We start from the raw sequence: 24,865 nt of genomic DNA on the forward strand, positions 1-24,865 counted from the left end.
TGTTTGTTCTTATGTTTATTGATGTACCTGGCTCCACTATGGAGCGGGTGCTAATTGTTGGTGAGGTGAGGGTTTAAATACTAGTTTGCTGTGCCATTGTACTTTATGCACCTGATGAATACCGATGTAGCTGATACATGTAGTGCACGATTTTCTGCAAATAAAGATATGAGATTTTAAAGACAAAGTGTGCTCTCCGGGTACTATCTATATCTACTTGGAAATTTCTAGCATTGCGGCACGGGGAGTGCAGCCTGTTGAGAAGCACTTACACATGGATTTATACACCAAGGACAACCTTATATTGATTTAACTATGATGCCTTGGTGAGCCCAACAGAGGTCGCTGTACGCCTTTTGTATATAATACGGTCGCCTGGCCATTATGGTATGCTTATTATTAAGAGATCCATTCCCGAAACGCGTAAAGTGTATGAATTTTGCAGGTTACTGCAATAAATCTGCCTTCCTTTTACCGGAGTGCCGTCTGAATTCTTGGTACCATTTATTATGTGCAGTGGGGACGCTGTGGACTGAGAAAGTTTAGGCGCAGTCTCATAGGTCTGTGAGCTTGGAGCGACCCCTTTGGTCAATATGAGAATATTCACACAAAACTCGGAGCCTTATGAAATCTTTCCGGATTTTATTTAGAAAGATCAATGCATCTTTAAACATCTCACATATAAAAAGCTCAACCTCTTCATTGCCAGAGGGGCCAGCCCCCCATGGTAGGAAAAGAGTTAAACATTTTCAAATAACAGATGGGGTGGGGGTATCATAGATAGGAGAACCACTGAAGATATGATATACTGCATTGTAAGCAACGTGTATAATTTAAGGCTGTGGATAATCTTGCATAGTTTACATTTTTAATTACCATACTCCGTAAACAGCCAATTAGAACACACTTTCTTGGGGCCGTTACTGAGAACATGGGCTATTTGAGTGTCATTTGGGTGCTTTGCATTTGAATATATTAATACTGGACACAAGGCCTGTTTGGTGGCATTAGTATAACTGAGAAGAGATGGAGGCGCAGGTAGTTGCTGAATGGCATGAGAAGTTGTTACAATGAGCCTGGCTCAAGCACTTCAACTAACCACCAGTTACTTTAATGACAAGCCACTATGACTTAATCACGCAGGCTTTTTCTCAAGCATTTGCAAAAATTTTGCCACAACGGATCTGGAGCCATCAGGGTGCATCTTGGGTCCGATTGCCAAAGCCACGACTCATTTAGCCCCCCAATGTTGCTCCCAGCTCCCCTGCTTCTGAGGATTTCAGGTGAAGCTTTTTCAATGGAACCTGTGATTTTGGTGCAAATTACTTAGAGCAGGTGATGGGCCTGTTATTATGGGTGACTGGGTGAAGGTTTCGTCATGTGTATTAAGAATATAATAGGAACAAACTCAGAAAACCCCACTTGCATTTTAAGGGGAGAAACTAGTGTACCGAGTTTTTGAACAGTGCCTCTTTATAGCAATTATGGCTTTTCATTTTTGAATTTTGACTCAAATATAAAACATATATAGTATAATAATAATAATACGGCTAAAATAACCTATGACATTATGCTTTGCTGAACATTAAAATAATGTGAGTGGAAAGCCTAGTTAGAAATTACTGGCAGAATTATTTGTGAGGCTTCTTTCAAAGTTTTAAGGAATGATGCATATTACATAATCTTTGCATAAGACTTGCATTTTACATTTCTAGTTACAGTCCCATTTACTATATTATATCTAGGATTGTTGCAGTCTGTGGCATTTTTAATTGTAGGTGTGGACAGCTAAATGGGATTAAACTGCTCTGTTCTTTTCAGGGGCAACTCTCACTCCACTGGGTGTACCTAAAACATATGGCAACATTGATATTCCCCTCTTTAATGTCTATGAAACACGTCAATAGACTTTGTCTCCTGCCATTTCTGTGAATAGAAGCTGTCACTGCTTGTGCAGGCAGTGTGTGTGGCCAAAAATTTTATGTTTGAGTTTTTTGGCCCAAACACCACCTGTCACAAAGTTGTAATTATTCTCATAAATGACGAGAAGCACCAGGGAGAGTGGGGGGTGGTTGTACAGCCCCAAAATGCTGACTTTATGGCAACTGTTGGCTAATGAAATTGAATATGAGACTGTAGTAAAACCTCCACATGCTTTAAAATAAATCAGCCTTCTATGTATTGGTAAGGATTCCCACACATTTCACACAGCAACTGGGAATAATTATTTGCATAAAGTTCTTTTCTCAGGGAGTTGCTCCAAATTCAGGAATTGGTTCCCCACCAGCTGCTAACCTGAACTCCAGAAAAACAACATAAAAATATGCATTTTTGAATATCAAAGTATATATGTGTTAAAATACATGGTAACATATAATGATGAACTATAAGAATAACTTTAGTTAAATTGCATGATCAATGCAGTTCATTGTTGTTCTATGTCCAGCAATGTGCTGCTATGCATTATCCAGTAACTGCAGCACTCTGGTAATTATTCCATATTATAATTTTATTGGCTGATTAGCTCATGTAGACAAAAATGGCAACGTTTCGGGCCTCACAGGGCCCTTTATCAAGCTTGATAACGGGCCCTGTGAAGCCCGAAACGTTGCCATTTTTGTCTACATGAGCTAATGAGCAAATAAAATTATAATATGGAATAATTATCAGAGTACTGCAGTTACTGGATAATGCATAGTATTCCCTTGACCCGAGGCAGGTTGGGCTAATCACTGCTGAGCACCTGATCCAAAAGGATTGTGCACAAGGTTTGAGCACTCCATTTCTGTGCAGCAATGTGCTGCTGTCCTGTCTGGCCGTACTGGGAATAGTGTATGTCCATTAGAAAACCCCTTTGCCGTCTCCTAGAACAGAGTAGAGCTGCAGGGTCGCTGGATTCATTTGCTCTCTAAAATTGGACTATAAAATACTTTGGTCTTCAGATGCTGAGTGCAAATATCAAATATGTTGGCAAAAAGGATTCACTGGCAGCAGTTGGCTTTGTTTTTCTTGGTGCATTGGTACAAGTTTCTTTCATTGCTGTTTATGCCTGAAATTAGAGAAAATAATATGTAGGTGGTTTGGAAAATGGGCACATTTTAAAAGATTTCTTAAGAAATGTTTAAAACAGAGTGGCTGTTTTTGGGATTCCCTGGAGCTGGCAAATGTAATGGTATGGTTCCATACCTAGAAATAAAGAATCTGAAAACAGTTCTCCTTTTCAAGCACATGACTAAATGACTGCTAGTCATATGATAAATATATTGTCCCATACCTTTAAATATTAATATTGGCTAAACTGCCCAAATGTTTCAATACCAAGGGACAAATATTTACTCTTCTACATGGGGCCAATGATAAATGAATGGATAAAATGATGTTGTAATCCATAAATGGATCAATGTAGCAGTCTGTGGTGCCAGAAAAATCTCTGTAGGAACAGTCAGACAACCCCTTGGCAGTATATTAACCACTACATACAGGGAGAAGACCAGATATGTTTGTAGAAGGACAGGAGGAAATACCCAATTTTATTTATAACAAACACAAATATGAATAAGATTAGAGAATAGCTAAGGTAATGCCCGTGTACTTGGATGCAGGGTATAAGATCAAATGGGCCCTTTTTTTGGGGAAGATCTCTTAATAACTGTAAAATAGTTGAAAAAGAACCAAGGCACATCGGATGAGAAATAACCAGCTTTAACAAATCCAAGTTATCAAATCCCAACAGAAAAATGTGTCTATTGAGCGTTTGTTGTCTAGGAAAAACAAAAGAGAGCAGGACATTCATGAGACGGAGGTTGTCAACATCAGTGCGGGAATATTGTGGAATTCCTTACGAAGAGAACTGAGTGATTCATTGGCAGGGACATAAAAAAGTTTTGGGTTACTTTATGGCAAAAGGGGCCCTAGAGCTCACAGTTATTTGAGCCAGGGAACTAAGCCATTTTGTGTTTTGGAAGCCATGTTTACTCTTGTTATGATGAAATGGTAACTGGCCTACTGATGTTCTTGTTTACTGTCAACTGCTGTACAATTAACATATGCTCACCTTACATATTTACAGATACAGCCAATGGTAGATAAATGTTTGTGTTTGTATGGGGAAAGGTACACATGTCCATTCTGATCATGCATGTCAGATATCCTACAGCAGCTTTTCAGCTCCATGCCTGTTTTTTCTCCTTCCCATTCATGTATAGGGTGTGTGCCTCTTCCAACCAAGCTTCTCCTTGTGTTACAAAACTCCTAATCCTCCTACACTACTGTGTCTGCTTTCAGAAAATACAACCAGATGGACTTCAGGAGTAGACTAAAGCAATATTGCTCAATTATTACTTGTACTTGACCATTATACATTAAAAAATGTTAACAGCATGACAATCGTGCTGCCCTCCTGCAAATAACACACTGGTCTTTAGATGATTATCATATTACATAGCTGGGTAATACAACCCAACTGTCATCTCTCATCAGCTCCAGTACTATTTGAGAGTGGTCAGTGCGTTCCTACCCTCATGCCCAGCTGTTCTGTATGCAGTTCATGTTCAGCTTGGCAGCAAACCCATCCCCAAGTTCCTGTGCCAAGACTAAAGTTGTTATGTAAAACATCAGACTGTGTTTATGAGTGAATAAGAAACTAATTTCAGAAACTACTGTAAAGAACTTTCAAAAACTTAGTAAACCTTTAAAGTTTAGTGCTTGAAATTGTTCTAACTAGTGTAATATGCTTAATGTAAATTAACCTTCCTTTTCTGTAAACTTCTTTTCTGCTGAGTCTGATATTTTTCCAAACCCTGAGCAAACTGAAAAACTTGGGAAACTCAGTTTCTTAAAGATCTCCCTGAAACCCATTTAGATTGTATGGGAGAAACCATTGACTGGTGCCGTCAATAACTAATTTATTTTTCCAAACTACCAAGGCCACATTGCAGGTATAACCATCACAGACCTGTTGTATTTCATGGCTGTTCAAGTGAACTATGCTGTGCTGGGCACAAAGAAGGTTCAGACTGAAGGGTACAATGAAATAGTAAGTGCATTAAATAAAAAATGGTATAGATATAAAAATACATCTTTAGTAGGATTATTATCAACAAGCAACATATTTGGCAGCAGAAGGATGTAAGCATGAGACATGCAAATTACATACAAATACTAATACAGGAGGTAAGTGGGACCTGCTCATTAGAACATAGAAAAAACATGTTCTGCTCTCCAATCTACTTACGCACAACTTCCCCGATCCTTCTTGCATTAGTCTTCTCCAACTCTGCCAGCACACTAGTCTCAAAGGTTAAGGATGCCACACGAAAGAAGAAATCCTTCACATTTTCACCTGAAAAAAGAGATGTTTTAATGCAGTTGTATATTTATGATAAATAACCAGGTATAGCCAAGCAATACACCAGCCCATGTATAGACCTTTAAATGTGCATAAATAAATGTTTTATACATACTACATCATCAGCATTTAGTTTCCCTGTAATACTTGAGCCAGATAAAATCAGATGCTTATTACCCGATTAGCCAACCCCACTACATGCAGGTAATGTTTTCTTTCTTACTCAGTCACAGCTTACCTGTTAGTGAAGACACAGACCAATACTCGGCCTGCATTTCCTTTGCAACCTTTATGGCATCTTTTTCCATAAGTGCATACTGAGCTGGGGACTAGAGAGAAGAACACAAACAATTAATTACATTGAGTACAGAGAGTGTATTTTCAGTACATCTGATCTAATCATAGATCCCACTTGATAAAGGGCTCTGCCCGAAACATGTAGTGTGCCTACACTGCTGAATTAAACAAATTGCAGTTGAAAATTACTGTCTGGAGCTGTTTTGATTCAATTATTTTCCTTGGATTATGCACATGGGGTGTAACACAGACACCTACTGAATCTTACAGCAATAAAGAAGAAATTGGAGACTGAATCATACCTGCTCTATTATCTGATCTAATCATACTGGCATTAAATCCTTGTGAAATCTGCCTAATTCCAAATAAATAGAATATGTTGATATATCTGAGTCTATGTGAGTAAGTGTTACGGTAAGCCTGAAAAGCCTGCCATATACTGTAGATAAAATGGTATGTTACTATACTGAATTATTCACACAAAAAAAACATTAAAACTTACACTGAGGTCCTTCTTTGATCCCACTAGGAAAAGGAGCGCAGATGAAGGGTCATTTTCCTTTAGTGCATCTTGTAGCCACTGCCTGCCAATTAGGTAAAGCAAAGTTATTCTTGCATGGCCATAAATGAACATGCCACATGTCACTAAAGTATTTAACTTTCATCACAGTTTAGAAATGTAATGACCAATTCTGGCCAGTGTTAGATTGATAAATGGCTTTAGATACTATTCAGGACTGTTACCGCGAGTAACAGTACATACCAGTTGCAAACCACAAACACCCTCATCATAGAAATTACTGAGCAGTCTATGCAGCCAGGATTTAATACTGTCAGCTTTTGTACATGATTTCAGTACAGCAGCCTTTCTAGCATACTTTTGTTCAATAAGTCTAGACCAGGGATTTGTAACCTTTCTCCATGGTGACACAGATCAGGTCTAGGAATCCACTTTGTGACTTAAGAATTCATTTTGAATTATCTGTTGTTGAAGTGAATTTTAAATTGAGCCAACAGCTAGCTTGTTGAGAATCTGATATCCGGCTATAAACGGTAACACTTTAACTTTAAACAACATTGTGTAATATGTTGGCACTATATGAAGAATAATAACAATAAATACTCTTCTGCTTACCTGGTGTGTTCTAAGGAGGAAACATCAGTCAAATCGAAGGCAATGATTATAGCTGCAACAGAGGAATAGAGAGATAAGTGATAGGAGAAATATAGCAGATATATATATATCTGTGGCCTTCCTTATCACCCTTTTTTCAGCACTGAAAAGCACTGTTAAAAATGACAAATATAGTCAAGGCATTTAAGATTAAAACAACCACTGATTCCTACTGCTACTTCCTCTGACTGTCTGTATTTTTGGCTTTGTTACTGTCCTCCAATGAGCAAGCCTTCAGCAAGAGGAAGGAAATTACCAAGGACAGTTTAGTTTTTTATTTATTTTTTAGAACGTGGACATGTAATACACCTTATAACAATATATAGCATGTTTGTATAAATATATATATATATATATATATATATATATATATATATATATATATATATATATATATATATATATATATATATATATATATATATATATATATATATACAGTCCAGTAGAGAAAGGAAGCACTCAGGATGACGGTTCCTTGAGGTACCGAAACGCGTAGATGTTTATATGATCTAGTAAAGGACTTTTCAAAAAAACCTTTATGCAGTGAGTGCTTCCTTTCTCTACTGGACTGTATATTGAACTTGGTTAGCACCCGGCGAAATTGGTTAATGGTGGAGGTGAGTGCCGGTAATCAATGTCTTTATATATATCTCAAACAGATTTGAACCAAAAATAAAAACATACCTTGGGCCCCTCTGTAATATGTAGAAGCGATGCATTTAAATCTCTCTTGCCCTGCTGTGTCCCACCTACAGAACATGAAGTTTTCACTTTGTGATGAACAGACACAAATCAGTCTTCAGCCTAAGACAGAATTGCTTGTTTACCCAATACCCCTGTATCTGCCGAGTATAAGGCATTCTTCTCTGGCTGTGAGCATGTAACACTGATATGTGCTCTTAAGAACATGTGAGGGCATACAGGTTTCACCTCAGTGTTTGCCAATCACAGCATTTTGCTATTAGCTCAAGGCAGGCCAATAGAAATGTACAATTCATTCAGTTTCAAAGACACTTTAAAATGATGCTAGAGAACTACAAAGACCAAAAGATCCAGATTCTGGGCACCATTGGTGTTGTGAACATATAAGGCACACCTATATACATGTATTATTATTATTATTATTATTATTATTATTATTATTAACATGTATTTATATAGCACCAACATATTGCGTAGCACTGTATATTGCACCTTCCCTGTTTCACCCTACTAAACACATTACCTGTGAAACTGTAAATAATTTTACGTATGGGAAAAAAAAATTATTTTACATGTACACATCACATTTTAAAATCAACTGCATGCCTTGAAAAAAACAGGGGAACACAATAGGTCTCATTTATCAACACTGGGCAAATTTGCTCATTGGCAGTTACCCATAGAAACCAATTAGCTTTTTAAAGTCAACTGCAAGTAGAAAAAAGAATGCAACAACCTGAGTGTCTGACATTGGTTACTGCCCATTGGCAATTTTGCCCATTCTTGATGCATTACCCCGTGTGCCTTCGTGTTTTGAAGTAAAACGTATGTCAGCAATTGGTTTCCTGGCCAGAGGACATGTATCAGGCCGGTGATACAAAAGTCTGATGGTGAGTGACACAAGTGAAAACACTCATGCCAAGCGGATCTGGCGGTGATGACAGGTGGTGACAGTGAAATTATTCCAAATTTGGCGACTGAGGTTCCTTAATATCTTTATGCAGAGGATCACAGAATTTATATGTATTCTGATGTTGAATACATGTAAAATTCTTTATTGTTTCACAGTATTAGTAGGGGGACCCAGGAAAGGTGCAATATACATGTATATATGGGTGTGCCTTATATGTTCACAACACCAATGGGGTAAGAGGTCTAGATAGACTTTTTTTGTTAATAAAATTGGTCAGAGCTCCCAGAATCTGGATCTTTTTGTCTTTGTAGTTTTCTAGCATAATTTTAAAGTGTCTTCGAAACTGAATAAATAGTACATTTCTGTTGGCCTGCCTTGAGCTCACTTGATCATCTCACCTCTACTAGCAAAATGCTGTGGTTGGCAAATATTGAGGTAAAAGCAGTCCGAGTGCCAAGAATCTGGATCTTTTAGTCTTTGCTGTTTTCTATCGTGTTAGTAATCCAAAGGCACAACCACCCCAATAAACGGCTATGATTTGGTCCTAGGGTAAAGTAGATGTGAGCTCCATTTAATTTTTTAAAATGATTAAATTAAGTGTCAGGACAGACAGAAACAGTGCTTACTCCTCAGTAGCAAATCAGAAAATGTAAGCATGGGTTGATAGCGCAGGAGCAGGAAAGTGAAGCCTGGAAATGAACATGCCGCATATTAAACATACATGTTTTGTTCTATGAAGTTTGCGTACATTTAAGAGCTGAACTTGTTTTTTTTTAAAAGGGCCAAAAACAAGGACTCTTGAGGGAAAGTTAGCTAATTTTGTTTAAGGGATTAAGCGCTCCCCTATAACTACAGTAAATTTAAGAAAGCAATATTGCCCATTAGCAGAAAGTTAATGAATTTGCTTGGTACTTACAGCTGCAAGCTGAATGGCACCCCTAGAATTTCAAATCGCTCCATCTCAAAGTCCACTCCAATTGTTGCTTTATAATTCTTATCAAATGTGTCTTTACAAAACCTTAAGTCAAGAAAAAAATGTGGTTACCAAATTATTACAAATCTGTACTCAGTATCTAAATCAGTATCTATAATGGGGCATAAATGCAGAAGAGCAAGATAGGGAGTTTGGGGAACCAGCCTCTGGGGGACTAAGATAAAAAGAGGTTTAAAGGGATTGAAAGAGGAGGAAAAATAATTTGTGCCTCCGGTCTAAGGTTTTCTGGTGGGCTCCTGGCATGACCAGACACCGACTGCCCTTCACATGCATTGATGTGGGAGTTGGAGGAAAGAAGGCCATGTATAATGCACTACTGGTGTTGCCCATTTCCTCACAGCTGAGAAACAGATAACAGGCTTGTTCACCTTTAAGTTAACTTTCTTTTAATATGTTATAGAATGTCCTAGTCTTAGTAACTTTTCAGCTGGCCTTCATTTTTTACTCTATTTGTGTTTTTCTTCTGCCTCTTTCCAACTGTCAAATGGTGGCTACAATTTTATTGTTATTTACTTTTTATTACTTCTCTTACTGTTCAGGCCCTCTCCTATTCATCTTGCAGTATCTAATTCAAACCGCTGCCTGGTTAGTTGGATAATCTGGACCCTAGCAACCAAATAACAGCTGGAATTTCAAACTGGAGAGCTGCTAAACAAAAACCTGAATAAGTAAAAAAAAAATGAAAACTAATTATAAACACTCTTAGAATATGACCCTCTTCATCATAGAAAAACTTAGCTCAAAGGTGAACAACCCCATTAAATATCTGAATTCTGTGGACAATATAGCTTCTCCCTAGGACTATGTATGTAGCACTACTTGCACCTTGTGCATTACTTTCCCTTGCACATTTTCAATCCAGAACAACCTCCTTATGGAAATGACAAAGTGCTTTGTGTATGGTCTGTACAGAGCATGATTTTGCACTCCATTTTCACACACAATAAAGTCATTATGTCATCAAAACATCAGAAAAAAACAAGTCTCCTCTTACCTATTTATCAAGCACGTCTTTCCTACTGACAGGTCACCAACCACTATCACTTTGGAGATCTTGTATCTGCTGGACGATGAATGACATTTATACAAAGGGGAAAGCAATATGTGAATATATAACATATACATGGTGCTTAAAGGAGAAAGAAACCCCCTAAATAGAAAAGCCCCCATCAACTACCCTCTACTGCCCCCCTCCCTGCTTCCTCCTCACTTTGGGGCACATTTACTAAAGTGTGAATTTCCTCTTCACACAACTTCACCACAGTTCGCCTCACTTCACCAGGTGTATTTTCACAACACGTCTCCATTTTTACTAAAAAATTCTAAGTTCACTTTTTCAAGAGAATTGTGGTGAATTTTCTCTGCAAGAATTAGCCAGTTTATTTCCTCATACAATAGTAGTAGAGAAAATTCTTTAGAGAATTTTTTCTGATGACTTTTCACTAGAGAATTTTCGCCATGCAGAAAAGTAGCATGGAAAGAGCAATGTTGATTGGGATTTAAAAGTGACTGCTCTATCTTTATAATGGGAGTTTTGCCAGCCTGAACCTGGCGAAATACACAAGGGTAAAGTTCGTACATTGATAAATTACCAGATTTTCCTAGAGAATTTTCGCAGGAGAATGGTGAAACGGTGCGTAAGTTCTCTAGGGCTGAGGTTTTTGCTTGTGAATTGTCATCTTTGCCATTTAGTAAATAGGCAATGTTGTGTCGAATTGTTTTTTCTGTGAATAATCTCTAAACATCCACAATTCACCCTTTAGTAAATGTGTCCCATAGTCTTTTACTTGAAAAAGTGTCCCTGGCAGTAACGCTGACTTATCTATGCAGAATGGCGCAGAGGAGCTTGTGGATGCCATTTTTGAGGTTTAGGTTAGAGGATTGAGAGGGTTCATTGAATTTATGTTCTGTGCCAGGTGATCCTATACCTTCTACATTTGAGAAGTGGGACACAATACACAAACTTCCCACTTTATGGCACCCGAAATAGCACACCACTCCCACACTGGTGTCAAATTAGTGGGAACTGTGGGTCTGACTGGGGGTCCGGGTCTTACTGGGATTGCCGCATCAGGGGGCCCCAGCCCCCCACCTTTTTTTTCCTTCTTGATGCGACACGATCAGGGCCAGTAGGGCAGGTTATACAGCAGCGTGGGGAGCGGGGCTGGGTCAGCAGGGCCCACCTGATTTTTCCCGGTGTCCTGTCAGCCCAGTCCAACCAGGTCTGGACTGAGAATCAAAATAGGCCCTGGCATTTCAGGTAGACAGAGGCCCAATCAGCCCAAACAGAGACTCAAACAGCCCCCACCAGCCCACTAAATACTGACTTTCTATGGCACCTTATAGCAGCCCCTCTGGCATTTGCCAGAACCCACAATAATATGTTTTACCCATAGTGGTCCCTGTGCAATAAGGGTATTTTTTGAAAAAATTGTCTCTTTCCCTGGATGAAGTTCCCTGTGTGTATCATCCAAAGGAAGGACCAAGAAATGGGACAAAAGGATTTGTTTTCCTAAGTTCTGAATTCTCTTCCACACTGTCTAGTGGGTACTAAAAATCCTATTCTATTATCAACCTGAAAAATACCTTTGTATTGTAGTCAGTAATCTCCAGACTATTATTAACATAAAATATAAAGCAGTGACATATTCCTCACTGCTGTAATACTTATCTCCACTTTCCCCTAAAACCTGAAGTGGTAAGTGTTATGTTTTGGTAGCCGAGGATCAGTAGAGTATAACAGTGCTTTATTAGCAGGCTCTCATGCAGGAATTACACAACAGTCAGCTTTCACTTTCACTTTTAAGCTGTATGAAGTATGCACAGTATAAGTCTGGGCACAGTGACATCTAAAGGCCCTTTGTATAAACACCACAGTAAGAGAAATCTCCTGGGGGTGCACTGGCACTGAATAAGTTAGAGTGTAATGTCCAGTTGCTTTGCTGGTCCCACAGGCATCAGGAGAGCGGTCACCACAGCAGGACATCCAGCCACAGTGTAAGCTGCAGCTCTGATCAACACTGGAAAAAATGAAGCTTAGCTGCCAATTAGCCTGGATGAGGCAGAGCCTGGCTGGGAGATGAATAAACCCACCCCGGGAGGGAGCAATTCATGTATGTATAAAACTCCAAACCCCGCCCGGTCCTTTCCATTAACTAAACATTCCAGCAACATTACTTAAAAAGCACAGACGCATGCAACCACAAATGTACTGTAGCTCTGTTATTAGGGTTAACAACTTTTTCCTGAAGAAAAAATGTGCTCCCTATATTTTTACCTTTCTTCCCCTATTGATATCGCATCATGGGCATCCGCAAATAGGGGCACTTGGGTCCCCCTGGAAATTTGCAAAGCTCCAAGATAATTGTTTAAATGTCCCACATTGTATTGCTTGTCCTAGGCTCTTCTCAGTCCCTCCTACTAGAGCTCAATTGAAATCTAGCACCTTTTTCCCCCAACACCCTCCCCCCAATTGCAAAAATAATTCCACCCTAACCAATAAAAATGATGTTTGATGCCAATGTTATTTATAAGGAGGAAAGATAAGGAGGAAAGATAAAACTACAGAAAGGCCAGCAAAGTTGGAACACCTAACCATTACATGTGTGTTTGCATGGACATCTGCAAAGAGAACCAGGGGGGCACTTACAACCCCCCTGCAACTGTGCATGCCTCACAGCTCACAGTGCTAGATTGATGATTAAATGTCTCACATTCTCGTGCTTGTCCTTGGTTCTTCTCAGCTCCCTGCTTCTAGAGGAAAAAAAATGGTTGTGCATTCCACTGTGGGATGCACAGCCATCTTGGTTTTTTATAGGAGCCAGGCAGAAAGACAAGCAGCATGAGAGCAGCAGGAAATAAGAACTTTGGTGTTGGTATTCTGCCACATGTAGGTGAGGGAATGCATTCAATCTATTTATTTCAGCATTCATCTTACTGTAATGTCCGGAGTTAATGGAGTGATTATTGCCTGTTTTTCAATGAACTGTGATTATACTGGCATGTCTGTGGTTATTATTTAAAATATCCATTGTCTGTAGCAAATATACTGACACATTTCGCGTTAATATGCTGGTTATGCATTGTACATGTACATAAACTTGGCACATAGTTATTGTATACAGCAGGGATCCCCAACCATTAGGAACCCGTGAGCAACATTCAGAAGTAAAAGGAGTTGGGGAGCAACACTAGCATGAAAAATATTCCTGGGGTGCCAAATAGGGGCTGTGATTGGCCATTTAGTAGCCCCTATGCGTATTGTCAACCCACATTGAGGCTCTGTTTGGCAGTACAACTGTTTTTATACAACCAAAACATGCCTCCAAGCCTAAAATTCAAAAATAAGCACCTGCTTTGATGCCACTGGGAGCAACATCCAAGGGGTTGGAGAGCAACATGTTGCTCGCGAGCTACTGGTTGGGGATCACTGGTATACAGGCTAGTCTTCGAAAATATACAGTATATTTCCCAATGGTCACAAAACTCATCACGAGCCACCAGTGAAACAATGTTCTCTAGAGGCTAGATTGTCAATTAGACAGCAGAATGTTAGTTTCTTTAGTGCTTGTATAATCCACTTACCCCACAGTTCCTGTACGTTGCTGCTTGCAGGCACTAGTGACTTTAGAAGGAAAGGACTCTCGGGTGTGCAGACATGCCTCTTTTTTGAAGCACTATAAAAGGGAAAGTAAAATATAAGCTTTGTGTTATCGACATTATAAGCATAAATTAACTTTTGAATAGAAAGGAGTGCACAGTATTATCTCAGTTTAGCCTTAGCCAAAATAAAAACCTAGTGTTTGTTCTATTGCTTGCCATCAGAGTCACATTTTAGGAATCATTTACAAGCAAAGTACAAATCTGAGTGCAATTACAATGGTTTTTTTTTTTCCTACAATGTTTCCCCAGACTCAGGGCCGGATTTACATCGTGGGCACCCCTAGGCCTGACGTTCATCTCCCCTGTCCCCTCCCTTTTATTCGCTCAAATTTTTAATGGGACCGGAGCAATGGGAATTGGCTCACCGGAAATGAAAAAGACTGTTTTATCTTCTGCGCATCCCCAGTGTTTCTGAGCCAATGTGGGTGTGGTTGGGCAGCATGCCGCCCCTTAAAATCCTACTGCCCGCGGCCCCCTCCTTGGTGGCCTTTCCACATATCCGGGCCCAAACTTACAGCGTCCCTGTGGACAAAGCGTTAAATTAACGCAATCCAGGTAAATTTCCACTAAAAATTCTGGTTGGCATAATTTCCCATGTTGACATGTAAGCAACATGTGTGCACCAATACTTTTGCCACAGTAGCACTGCAGCAATTAACATAGCTCTTTGTAGGAACCCTGAAGTTACTGCCCTGTTTGGAGATGACGGTAGCTCCGGGCTTAACCTGCGTAAGTAGGTGGTGTAAGTAGGTGGTGTAAGTAGGTGGTGTACTTGGAACAGGAAGCAAGAAGATCCATTTGTCACCACATGCATGGACTTCCATGTTTTTAAATGGCAATCACCACACAAGAGATTGCACTTATACTTAAAGACTGTTTTATTTTGAGGGCAATTTTGAGGGTTTCACATGCTGAGCACTATGGAAGACAATTTTCCCTTGTGCCCTTCCATTTTTGTCACTTCTGATAAAAAATAGAGCTGGAAAAAACAGCCATTTCCACCTACATTGCCACCTTTCCCCGCTGCTCACTCTGGGGAGAGGGGTGGACAATGACATCAATTGCAGCAGGAGCAGGGATGTAAAGAGACGGATGGTTACGTAACGGGGGCTATGAAATGGCGATCGCCCAATAGGCACGTCAATCGCAGAGCGTACTGCCTGTTGAAAAAAACAGGTTGTCCGGGTCTAAACTGGACAGGTGTCAACCCTATGTCCACCTGTCATCACTCCAAATACATTTGAATATACAGCTCCTTATTGGACACTTGGTGTGGTAAAAAGATGATGCAGACAAGATTATTTACAATCCTCCATGTGTATCTAAAGGCAAAAGTAAAAATATCATACCAACTCTGAAGCTTAGTTTGCAAACTAAAAGGTGCAATGCTACCACAGTTAACTGTAAATTTGTTTTACAAATAAAACTGGTTTGGAATCCATAAAACATCCCCTTTTTCTATGTGTAAATTTTGTCACCTGTTAACCCCCATGTGCTGATATTGATGCTTGTCACACATAATGCTAGTGGTGTGTATGTTCCCGGCACAGCTAATGTAGGCAGAAACTGGGGGGAGGTAACTGTTACATCCTGCCTGGAATTAGATTGCTTGCTTAAATTTGCTTGCTCAGACATGTAGGCTGCACCCTCAAGCCAAAAATCTGGGACCACACAAGCAGAGCAAGGATACAAGCTAAGTAACACGACTGGCAATGGAAGAGCTAAAATCCTGGCTTCTCTCACATAACTGAATAAACACTCCTATTATTTTTAATAACTTTTTGGTGTTTTTTTTTCTGCATTCATTAATATGCAAAAAGAGTCCCATTGATTTCATATGCAGGGTAATAAGTGAAAGGAATGCTAACAACAAAATGAATAAGTCCTTTTTTTCTCTAGGCTAGGGTGGTTTAGATCCATGAAAAGGACACTGGAAAGCTATGAAGCCTTGGCTGCACATTACAAAACCAATGAAACCTTTATTCACATAAATAAATGAAAGGTGAAATGTAGCAGAAAATAAGACTGCGTAATTTAAGCGCATGTATAAGAATTAAATGCATAATAAAAAATGTATAATAGTATCACCGTAAAGGTATTCTAAAGCACCAAATTAGTTTATTAGTTTTAAATGAGTGGTTCACCTGTAAGTTAATTTTAGTATGTTACAGAATGGCAAATTTCAATTGGCCTTCGTTTTCTATAGTTTTTGAATTATTTGCCTGCTTCTTCTGACTCTTTCCAGCTGTGAAATGAGGGTCACTGACCCCATCTAAAAAACAAATGCTCTTTAAGGCTACACATTTAGGGGCAGATAATGGGAGTTTATTTGAACTCCCATAACCTCGAAATTCTAATAAAAAAAGACCAAATTAAATTTATTTAAAAAAAAATCAAAATTTTTAACTTCGGGTGAATAGGCTGTATTTGATTTGAATCGAAGTTTTAGCTCATCCAATCGAATTCGAATCTAAGCATTTTCCCATAAAAAACTCCAAATAGGTTCTAGGAGGTTCCCCATAGGCTAAAAGAGCAATTTAGCAGGTTTTAGATGGCCAATGGTCGAAGTCGAAGTTTTAAAGAGACAGTACATGATAAATTTCAATATTCGAATAGTCGCATTTTTTTCAAATTCCAATTGAATTTTGGCCTATTCGATTACGAAGTACACAAAAAAATGTTTTACTTTGAATCTTCACTTTGACCCTTGATAAATTTGCCCCTTATTGTTATTATTACGTTGCTATCACTCACCTTTCTATTCAGGCCCTTTCCTATTTACATTCTAGTCTCTTATTCAAATTAGTGCATGGTTGCTATGGTGATTTGGACCCTAGCAACCAGATTGCTGAAATGGCAAACTGGAACTGAATAAAAAGTTAAATAACTCAAAATCCACAACTAACAAAAAATGAAAACCAACTGCACAATTTTTGCAGAATATCGCTCTCTGCATCATTCTAAAACTTAATTTAAAGGTGAACAACCCTGTTGCTTTTTTTGTAGATTCAAAAGCAACAGTTATGACCCATGTGCCCCCCTCCCCAAGTCACTGATTGGTTACTGCCTGGTAACCTTGGAAACCAAGGGAGCTGCAAAGCAGGAAGTAGTGTTCTGGCTATTATGTTAGACATCCAGTCACTCCAGCCTTTATACATTACATTTTTGGCTAACTGACTATACAAGAAACACTGTTTATTTTGCACAGCCTATCTATTTACCCAGTTTTTATTTTTACACTGAACAATTCCTTTAAGAGCTGCTGAATAAAAAGCTAAATTACCCGAGAACCACAAATGATAAAAAATAAAAACCAATGGCAGATTGCCTTCGAATATCCCTCTCTACATCATACGCAAAGTTAATTTAACGGGGAACAACCCCTTTAATGTTCTGCTGTTTGAAACCAGATATCTGATTGGTTGCTGTGGGTTACTAGAGTTGCAATTCTTACTATATTGCCGTATGGATAGTGGCTGCAGTTAGAACAGTGTTACCTGCAACTGATGGGCACAAATGATTCAAGACAGATTAGTGTTCATCATCTGCAGGTGTGGTTATGTGGCAGCCACAGTCTGCTTCCTATATTATAGCAATGTGTTCACTGCACAGCCTTGCATGCAAACTGGGATCTAGAGACCAAATGGCAGGACAGATAAATATGAGCCCTAATAAAAAATAAAGGAAAACTAAACCTTAACTACGCTGCTCTCAGAGGGAATGAAGTAACATCAACATAATTTCCCCCAGTGGCGGATATGTAGTTTTGTACAAACAATAGATGTTGCTTACAGGAGAAGCACAGAGATAAAATCTGTATTTTTACCTGGGGTAGCTCTGCTACAATTCTGTCCCTGCGTACCGGAGGAAGGACGCTCATTATTAGATGTTAATGCTCACGGTGACTTCCTGTGGGAAAGAAAACATACCAATGCAAAGGAATGAATTAGCATTTAAATATCTAAAGGACAAGTCATTCAGATTGTTAATGTGGTCTGCTTCTGCATTCAGCAAAATGCATCCCCTGGGGGCTTGTGTAATAACATTAAGCACAGTTTGTCTTGGTTCATTTCTGTTAGAAAAGGTTCCTGGCTTTTCTCTCGTCTCTACTAATTACCCAAAGGTAATGCTCCACCATCAGCTGCCCCCTTGCCCCATACATGGGTACAGGTATGGGATTCATTATCTGGAAACCCGTTATCCAGAAAGTTCTGAATTACGAAAAGGCCATCTCCCATAGACTCCATTTTATTGGAATAATCAGAATTTTTAAACCAATTTGCTTTTTCTCTGTAATAATAAAACAGTACCTTATACTTGATCCAAACTAAGATATAATTAACCCTTATTAATAACAGAACCAGCCCATTGGGCTTATTTAATGCTTTCATGATTTTCTAGTAAACTTAAGGTATGAAGATCCAAATTATGGAAAGATCCAATACAGGGAAAGCCCCAGGTCCCAAGCATTCTGGATAACAGGTCCGATAACTGTACCAGTGTAGAGGAGCTGGTGGCTTGGCTCAAAACTAATGTGTATATTCCCAGTGCTGACTGCATAGAATAGCTAATTCTAAGCAACTTTTCAATTGGTCTTTATTATTTATTTCTTAGTTTTTTTAAGCCTTCCTCTTCTGACTCTTTCCAGCTTTCAAATGGGGGTCACTGACCCCATCTAAAAAACAATGCACTGTAAGGCTACAAATGTATTGATATTGGGACTTTTTATTACTCATCTTTCTATTCAGTCCCTGTCCTATTCGTATTCCAGTCTCTTATTCAAAACAATTCATGGTCGGTAGGGTTATTTGGACCCTTGCAGCAAGATTGCTGAAATTGCAAACTGGAGAATAACTGCTGAATAAAAAGCTAAATCACTCAAAAAACCACAAATAATAAAAAATGACAACCAATTGCAAATTGTCTCAGAATACCACTCTCTACATCATGCTAAAAGTTAATTTAAAGGTAACCAACCCCTTTAAAGGGACCAAACATAATTTCATAAGCATGGAATAAAACATATATGAGAATAAAGAGGTTTGGATAAAGGCATTGGGTATCACTGGGGGCAAGACTCAAATGTTGCACTGGCCCTATGTCCCTCTAGTTGTGCCACTGTGTAAATCTGGCACTGGGACTCCAGATGGACAGTCCTGATTCAAACAAAAACCATCAGACACAAAAAAAATCCTTGTTTTGGGAAAATTTAGCACAAAATCATAAGGACTCCAAAAACAAGAATAATTATGGAGAGGCACAATGAGCCACATTCAATGTCAAATATTATGTCCTAATTCTGTTCCTGATTTGTGCACAGATTTCACTTGCCTTGTTTTTGGATAAACTTATATTTTCTGTTTTGGGATAAACTAATATACATATAGCCTTGATAAATTTGCCCCTTATTGTTATTACTACTTTTTTAATCACTCATCTTTCTATTCAGGCCCTTTCCTCTTTACATTCCAGTCTCTTATTCAAATCAGTACATGGTTGCTTGGGTAATTTGGACCCTAGCAACCAGACTGATGAAATTACAAACTGGAGAGCTGCTGAATAAAAAGCTAAATAAAAAAACAAACAATAACAAAAAATGATGACTAATCACAAATTGTCTCAGAATATCACTCTTTACATCATGCTACCTTTTAGTATGATGTAAAAAGTGATATTCTGAGACAATTTGGAATTGGTTTTAGTTTTTGTGTGATTCACAGCACTGCTGTGCTCCTTTAAGTGTGACGGTAATATCTGTATAATACACAAAAGCCATGAATATCTTGCGAATTATATCCTTATAAACGGTGAGTAGTGATGTCATCAGTTATAAACGGTGAGTAGTGATGTAATTTCTGTCACATGACTCACTTAAATTAGTGTATTATAATTAATAAAGTACCCCCAGTTGTAAAATATGAGGATATTATAAGTTACCTCGGAGTTCCATGACCTGTATAAAAACACTCGGCCTTCGGCCTCGTGTTTTTATATGGTCATGAAACTCCTCGGTAACTTATAATATCCTTATATTTTACAAGAGGGGGTACTTTATTCACTATATCTTGTATTAGTATTACTTCACAGAACATGTATGGGATATGTTATCCAGAATGCTTGGGACCTGGGGTTTTCTGGATAACGGATCATTCCATAATTTAGATCTTCATACCTTGTACAGGTATGGGACCTGTTATCTAGAACGCTTGGGACCTGGGGTTTACCCGAAAATGGATCTTTCCGTAATTTGGATCTTCATACTTGTTAGGCAAAAATATTATCCCAAACCAAAGGTGTGGGCTCTGGTTGGGGGTAACAGTAGTTTTTTTAAAAAAAAAATAATTGCCCCCCTAGTGCTTGGCCACATGCACCAGTAGTGGTACGAGCGGCCATGTTATTATTATGCGCATGCACGTGACGTCAGAAGCTCATTATGCGTTGGAAATAATATTTTTGTCCAACAGGTGCCCTTTAAAGCTGGCCATGGATGCAAAGATCTGATCGTTCGAGGATTCAAGTTCGAGTTTGGATCAAGTACAGAGTACTGTTTTATTATTACAGAGAAAAAGAAAATCATTTATAAAAATTTGGCACACGCTCAGATTAGGGGAGATAAATTGCCCGGCGACTAATCTCCTCTTCTTGGGGGTGACTAATCTCCGCAAACTGCTTCCTGCCGTCTAGAATGTAAATCGCTGGCGGGATGGCACTCGTAGCACTTCGTTTTCCTGAAGTCACCCAAAATTACCTCATGAGGAAAGTTATGACAACTTCGGAAAACGAACCACTCAGAGTGCCATCCCACCAGTGATTTCGATTCTAGCCAATGGGAAGGCCTTGGGACGCCCGAAGAACAGGCGATTTGTCGCTGGATGACTAATCTCCCCGAATCTCCACATGTGTCTCTGCCCTAAAACATACACACATTAAAAGCGGCATTTATCAGGAGCCAATTCACCTGTATGTAGGTTATGGGAGTGTGGGAGGAAACTGAGTGGAACTTGCTCAGCCTCAGCCTTTCCTTCTATAACAAATCTAGGGCATAGTGGAAAAAATCTCATGTTACCCTTACAGCTCCCTCTGCTTGAGTTGTAAGATTCCATCTCGTGATGGATGGATAGAAAATGGGCCAGAGTGGGTCAGCACACATAGAGACATACTGTACCTCGCTAGCAGCAGCGCCAGATGCAACTCAGAAAGCAAAGAGCCAGAGACGCAACGAACTGACTGTGTAGAAGTGCGAGACAATTCCCAGGCTCAGGCTGCTGCTGCCCCGCTCTACTGGGGATGGGGGATTTGCTGGAGTAATTTGAGAGCAGGAAATTCCAAGGGATCTGAAGCGCATCTAAAGCGCAAACAGACAGCTCAGAGGAACAGCGCAAAGACGCGTAGCAACCGCTTGGGGAAACGCACAACAAGAAGAGCAGCGGGCCAACTGCCACCTTCTGCACTCTCTCACCTAAACTGGCACTGGAGTTAAAGGGACAGCGTGTAATAGGGGAATCAAGTTTAGATGGAACTCTACCAGGGTGTAGCAATCAGCAAAGGGGGGTTCCAATAGACGAAACAACACATGACAGCTGAATCCTGTAAAAATGTGATGCCACCCGGCTTACCTCGGCACAGAGTGTGGGATCAGGCGCCACGCAGCAGCAACAGCGGCAACACAGTGAGAGGAGTCAGTGGCCTGTGAATCAGAGCCGGGGAGATGGAGGAGGAGGGCGGACTGATGTGACTGTGACTCAGATGCAGCGTGGGGGTCTGGATTGTGTCCTGCGTGAGGGGGAAGGGGAGAGCAGGGGAGAGCAGGCAGCCTCGTAAACTAGTACCCCATGCTGAGAGCACAGGGACAGCCCAGGATTTGCCCTCATTTCCCACCCACATAGATAACACCTGCACCAAGCTGTGAGGAGGCTGCTACAAAATCAAAAATCCTCCTTTAGTCAGCGTTACTAATGGTTACCAAGGATAAGCAAGTTGTTTCCCACTGCAAATTCTGCAGTAGTTTAGAGTATGTGCTCTTTGAATCAGCATTTGCTTTTTCTCTGTATTTCTGGTTGGGGTTTGGCTAACTTTTATTATGATGTAGCAAGTGATATTCTGAGACAATTTGCAATTGTGTTTCATTTTTTTTAATTATTTGTGGTTCTTGAGTTATTCAGTTTTTTATTCAGCAGCTCTCCAGTTTGCCATTTCAGCAATATGATTGCTAGGGTCCAAATTACCCTAGCAACCATGCATTGATTTGAATAGGAGACTGGAATATTAATAGGAGAGGCCTGAATAGAAAGATCAGTGATAAAAAGTAGCAATAACAATACGTATAGCTTTAAAGAGCATTTGGGGTCAGTGACCCCTATTCAAAAGCTCGAAAGAGTCCCGAAGAAGAAGGCAAATCATTTTCAAACTTTAAAAAATAAATAATGAAGACCAGTTCAAAAGTTGCTTAGAATTAGCCATTCTATAACATATGAAAATGTAACTAAAAGGCGAACTACCCCTTTAAAAAAAACAACAGTGTAGCAAAAGCCAGTGGAGTTACAAACCAGCAAAGAAGCATGCAATTTATTGTGGGAATTCCTGGCTGCAGGAGTATTTTTATCTGCTACATGGTTTGAGTCAGAACCAGCAGTGCAAAAGGGGACAGTACTGCTTTTCATTGCAAAATATGTTGCAAATACATTACAAAAAAACAGGCATTTTACTTAGGGTCGCCACCTGGCCGGTATTTTACCGGCCTGGCCGGTTAAAATGATGGTTGATCCCAATGTTATTAATAGGGAAAAAAGATAAATATATAGGAAGGCCGGTATCTTTTTCTGAAAAAGGTGGCAACCATAATTTTACTTAAAGTGATTTCCAGCTCAGCTGGCCATACTCCCTGTTGTGTTCCCTGCCCATTTCCAAGTGATAATGGCGTGAACCATGGATACCACCGCCAGAAGATTCAGGGTCATTACTATATAATTATGTGGAAAAGCAATTGCAAACATTTTGTCATCCACTGGATGAACAGTTTTCTTGAATGTATATTGTAAAGTTGAGTTAAATTTTAGTTTTGGTGGTAGTTCTCCTTTAAGGTGGGGGGGGCTGGGAAGTAAGTTACATTATGTATGGCTCTACAACTGCACACAAATATCCAGGGGGAATTTGGCACTTTTTTTATACCGAGTGCTGCAATTTTATCAGGCATTCCAGTATAATTGCACCCATACAAAAGTGCCAGATTCTTCAATAAGGAGCTATGAACATGCCAGAGCATGCTGCATCAATAATGTTGTTTTAATTTGATTCCAGCTCTATATCCATGTCTGTCATTAGAGGGGGCTGGGAGTACTCAAGTCAGGAGCCCTGTGGCAAAGAACCCAAAAAAAAGCCAGAAAAATGTGATTCATTGTTGTGGTTGTGAATGAACAGGGCTTGTTGTGGAGTGGGCAGGCTTTAGCCAGATCATGTCTGGGGCAGCATCAAACTGGGGTCTCCTTGGCCCACCAGAGCTATAATCGGAAGGGCCCCCTGTGTGACCTCAGGGCCCCCATCCTGGCGTCCGTCTATCCCTTACCACCCACAAAGCACTGCTCCACATACCTTATTATACCTACTTCTTGCTCCATAACCAGTGTGGAAAGGAAGCTGTAAATGGTGGGGGAGCATCAGGTCAATTGGTGGGGCACATAAAAGCGGGGCACACTGGGTTGCTTGTACTGGTATTCCGCCAGCCCAGTCTGACCCTGGTCTGGAGTCTGTGATAATGAGGTGTGGCTGGGGTCAGGGCCACTCCTGCCATGAGGAAAGGTGAGAGACTTTCCTCAAGGGGCAGTAAAAGTGCCCAATTACCAGGGGTGGCAAAAACCCCCCTCTGGTAACGTTAAGAGGAGAATTTCCACTTCTAAACACATATTTATTCTCAATGTTTAATTTATAATAATAACTATACCCCTGTTTGTGTCTATGCCTTATAAAGTACTGCGTACATTTATATATATATATATATATATATATATATATATATATATATATACTCTCTGAAATAAAATTAACCATTTGAAGAAAAATCCTGGTGTGCGTCAGCATTTGTGAGTGGATATACTAATTTCTTCCTGTTCAGCACCCAGGTATTCGTACTTACAGTGTGTGCCCAAGCCTTTGCACATGTATATATATATATATATATATATATATATATATATATATATATATATATATATATATATATATATATATATATATATATATATATATATATATATATATATATATATATATATATATAATTCAATTGATTGAATTATACACTAATTTTTTCCGTTGCACAGGGGCAGCCACAAAATGGCTTACCTGACATGAGGTGCTGTCTGCTTCGAAATTATATATATATATATATATATATATATATATATATATATATATATATATATATATATATAAATATATATATATAGATATATATATATATATAGATATATATATATAGATATATAGATAAGTAAATACAATACAAATATATAAAATATATTTATATTTTATATAATAGCTTGAAAATATTTCTGTGTTTTTTTTTTCAGTTATTACAGTTTTGCTAATTAAGGCGAATTGCTCTTTAAGCTGTAAGTCTAACTTTTCCCAAGGGATCTGTTATCTTATATTGTTACAATTACTTATTTGATTATCTAGATACATTTGAATTGTTACAAATGTATTTTATCTTCTGTTGTGGCTGTTCTGGGCTCTCTGCCAAAAGCCAATTAAGTTAGAAACTTTGTTTCTTTTTCT

At 39.2% G+C, this 24,865-nt stretch overlaps 1 protein-coding gene across 3 annotated transcripts; it reads right to left on the reverse strand.

Moving 5' to 3' along the window:
• Positions 1 to 627: 627 nt before the first annotated feature.
• Positions 628 to 21,904, reverse strand: rab34.L (RAB34, member RAS oncogene family L homeolog). Of its 3 annotated transcripts, none has more exons than XM_018246117.2 (11): positions 21,709 to 21,904; positions 17,919 to 18,001; positions 14,015 to 14,106; positions 10,425 to 10,493; positions 9,353 to 9,454; positions 7,506 to 7,570; positions 6,780 to 6,831; positions 6,147 to 6,228; positions 5,586 to 5,676; positions 5,234 to 5,341; positions 628 to 3,049 (listed from the first exon to the last, which is right to left on the reverse strand). In XM_018246117.2, the coding sequence occupies exons 2-11, from the start codon at positions 17,970 to 17,972 to the stop codon at positions 2,982 to 2,984; spliced, it is 783 nt and encodes a 260-aa protein (XP_018101606.1). In that variant the 5' UTR covers positions 17,973 to 18,001; positions 21,709 to 21,904; the 3' UTR covers positions 628 to 2,981. The 3 variants fall into 3 exon arrangements, with proteins under 3 accessions (XP_018101606.1, XP_018101608.1, XP_018101607.1); XM_018246119.2 differs by having other exon boundaries at positions 10,425 to 10,490; positions 21,709 to 21,903; XM_018246118.2 differs by lacking the exon at positions 21,709 to 21,904 and adding an exon at positions 21,258 to 21,630.
• Between the last annotated feature and the right edge of the window lie 2,961 nt (positions 21,905 to 24,865).

Source organism: Xenopus laevis, chromosome 2L (assembly GCF_017654675.1).
Source record: "Xenopus laevis strain J_2021 chromosome 2L, Xenopus_laevis_v10.1, whole genome shotgun sequence".
Classification (NCBI taxonomy): Eukaryota; Metazoa; Chordata; class Amphibia; order Anura; family Pipidae; genus Xenopus; species Xenopus laevis.

Bases quoted from the DNA above. Each gene is read 5' to 3' on its own strand.
- rab34.L (XM_018246117.2), bottom strand. From the start codon at position 17,972: ATGAGCGTCCTTCCTCCGGTACGCAGGGACAGAATTGTAGCAGAGCTA. The intron at 7,571-9,352 runs GTAAGTACCAAG...CATGTTCTGTAG, and splicing joins GTGCCATTCAGCTTGCAGCT to GTGGGACACAGCAGGGCAAG. The intron at 6,832-7,505 runs GTATGTTTTTAT...CCTCTGTTGCAG, and splicing joins ATATTACAGAGGGGCCCAAG to CTATAATCATTGCCTTCGAT.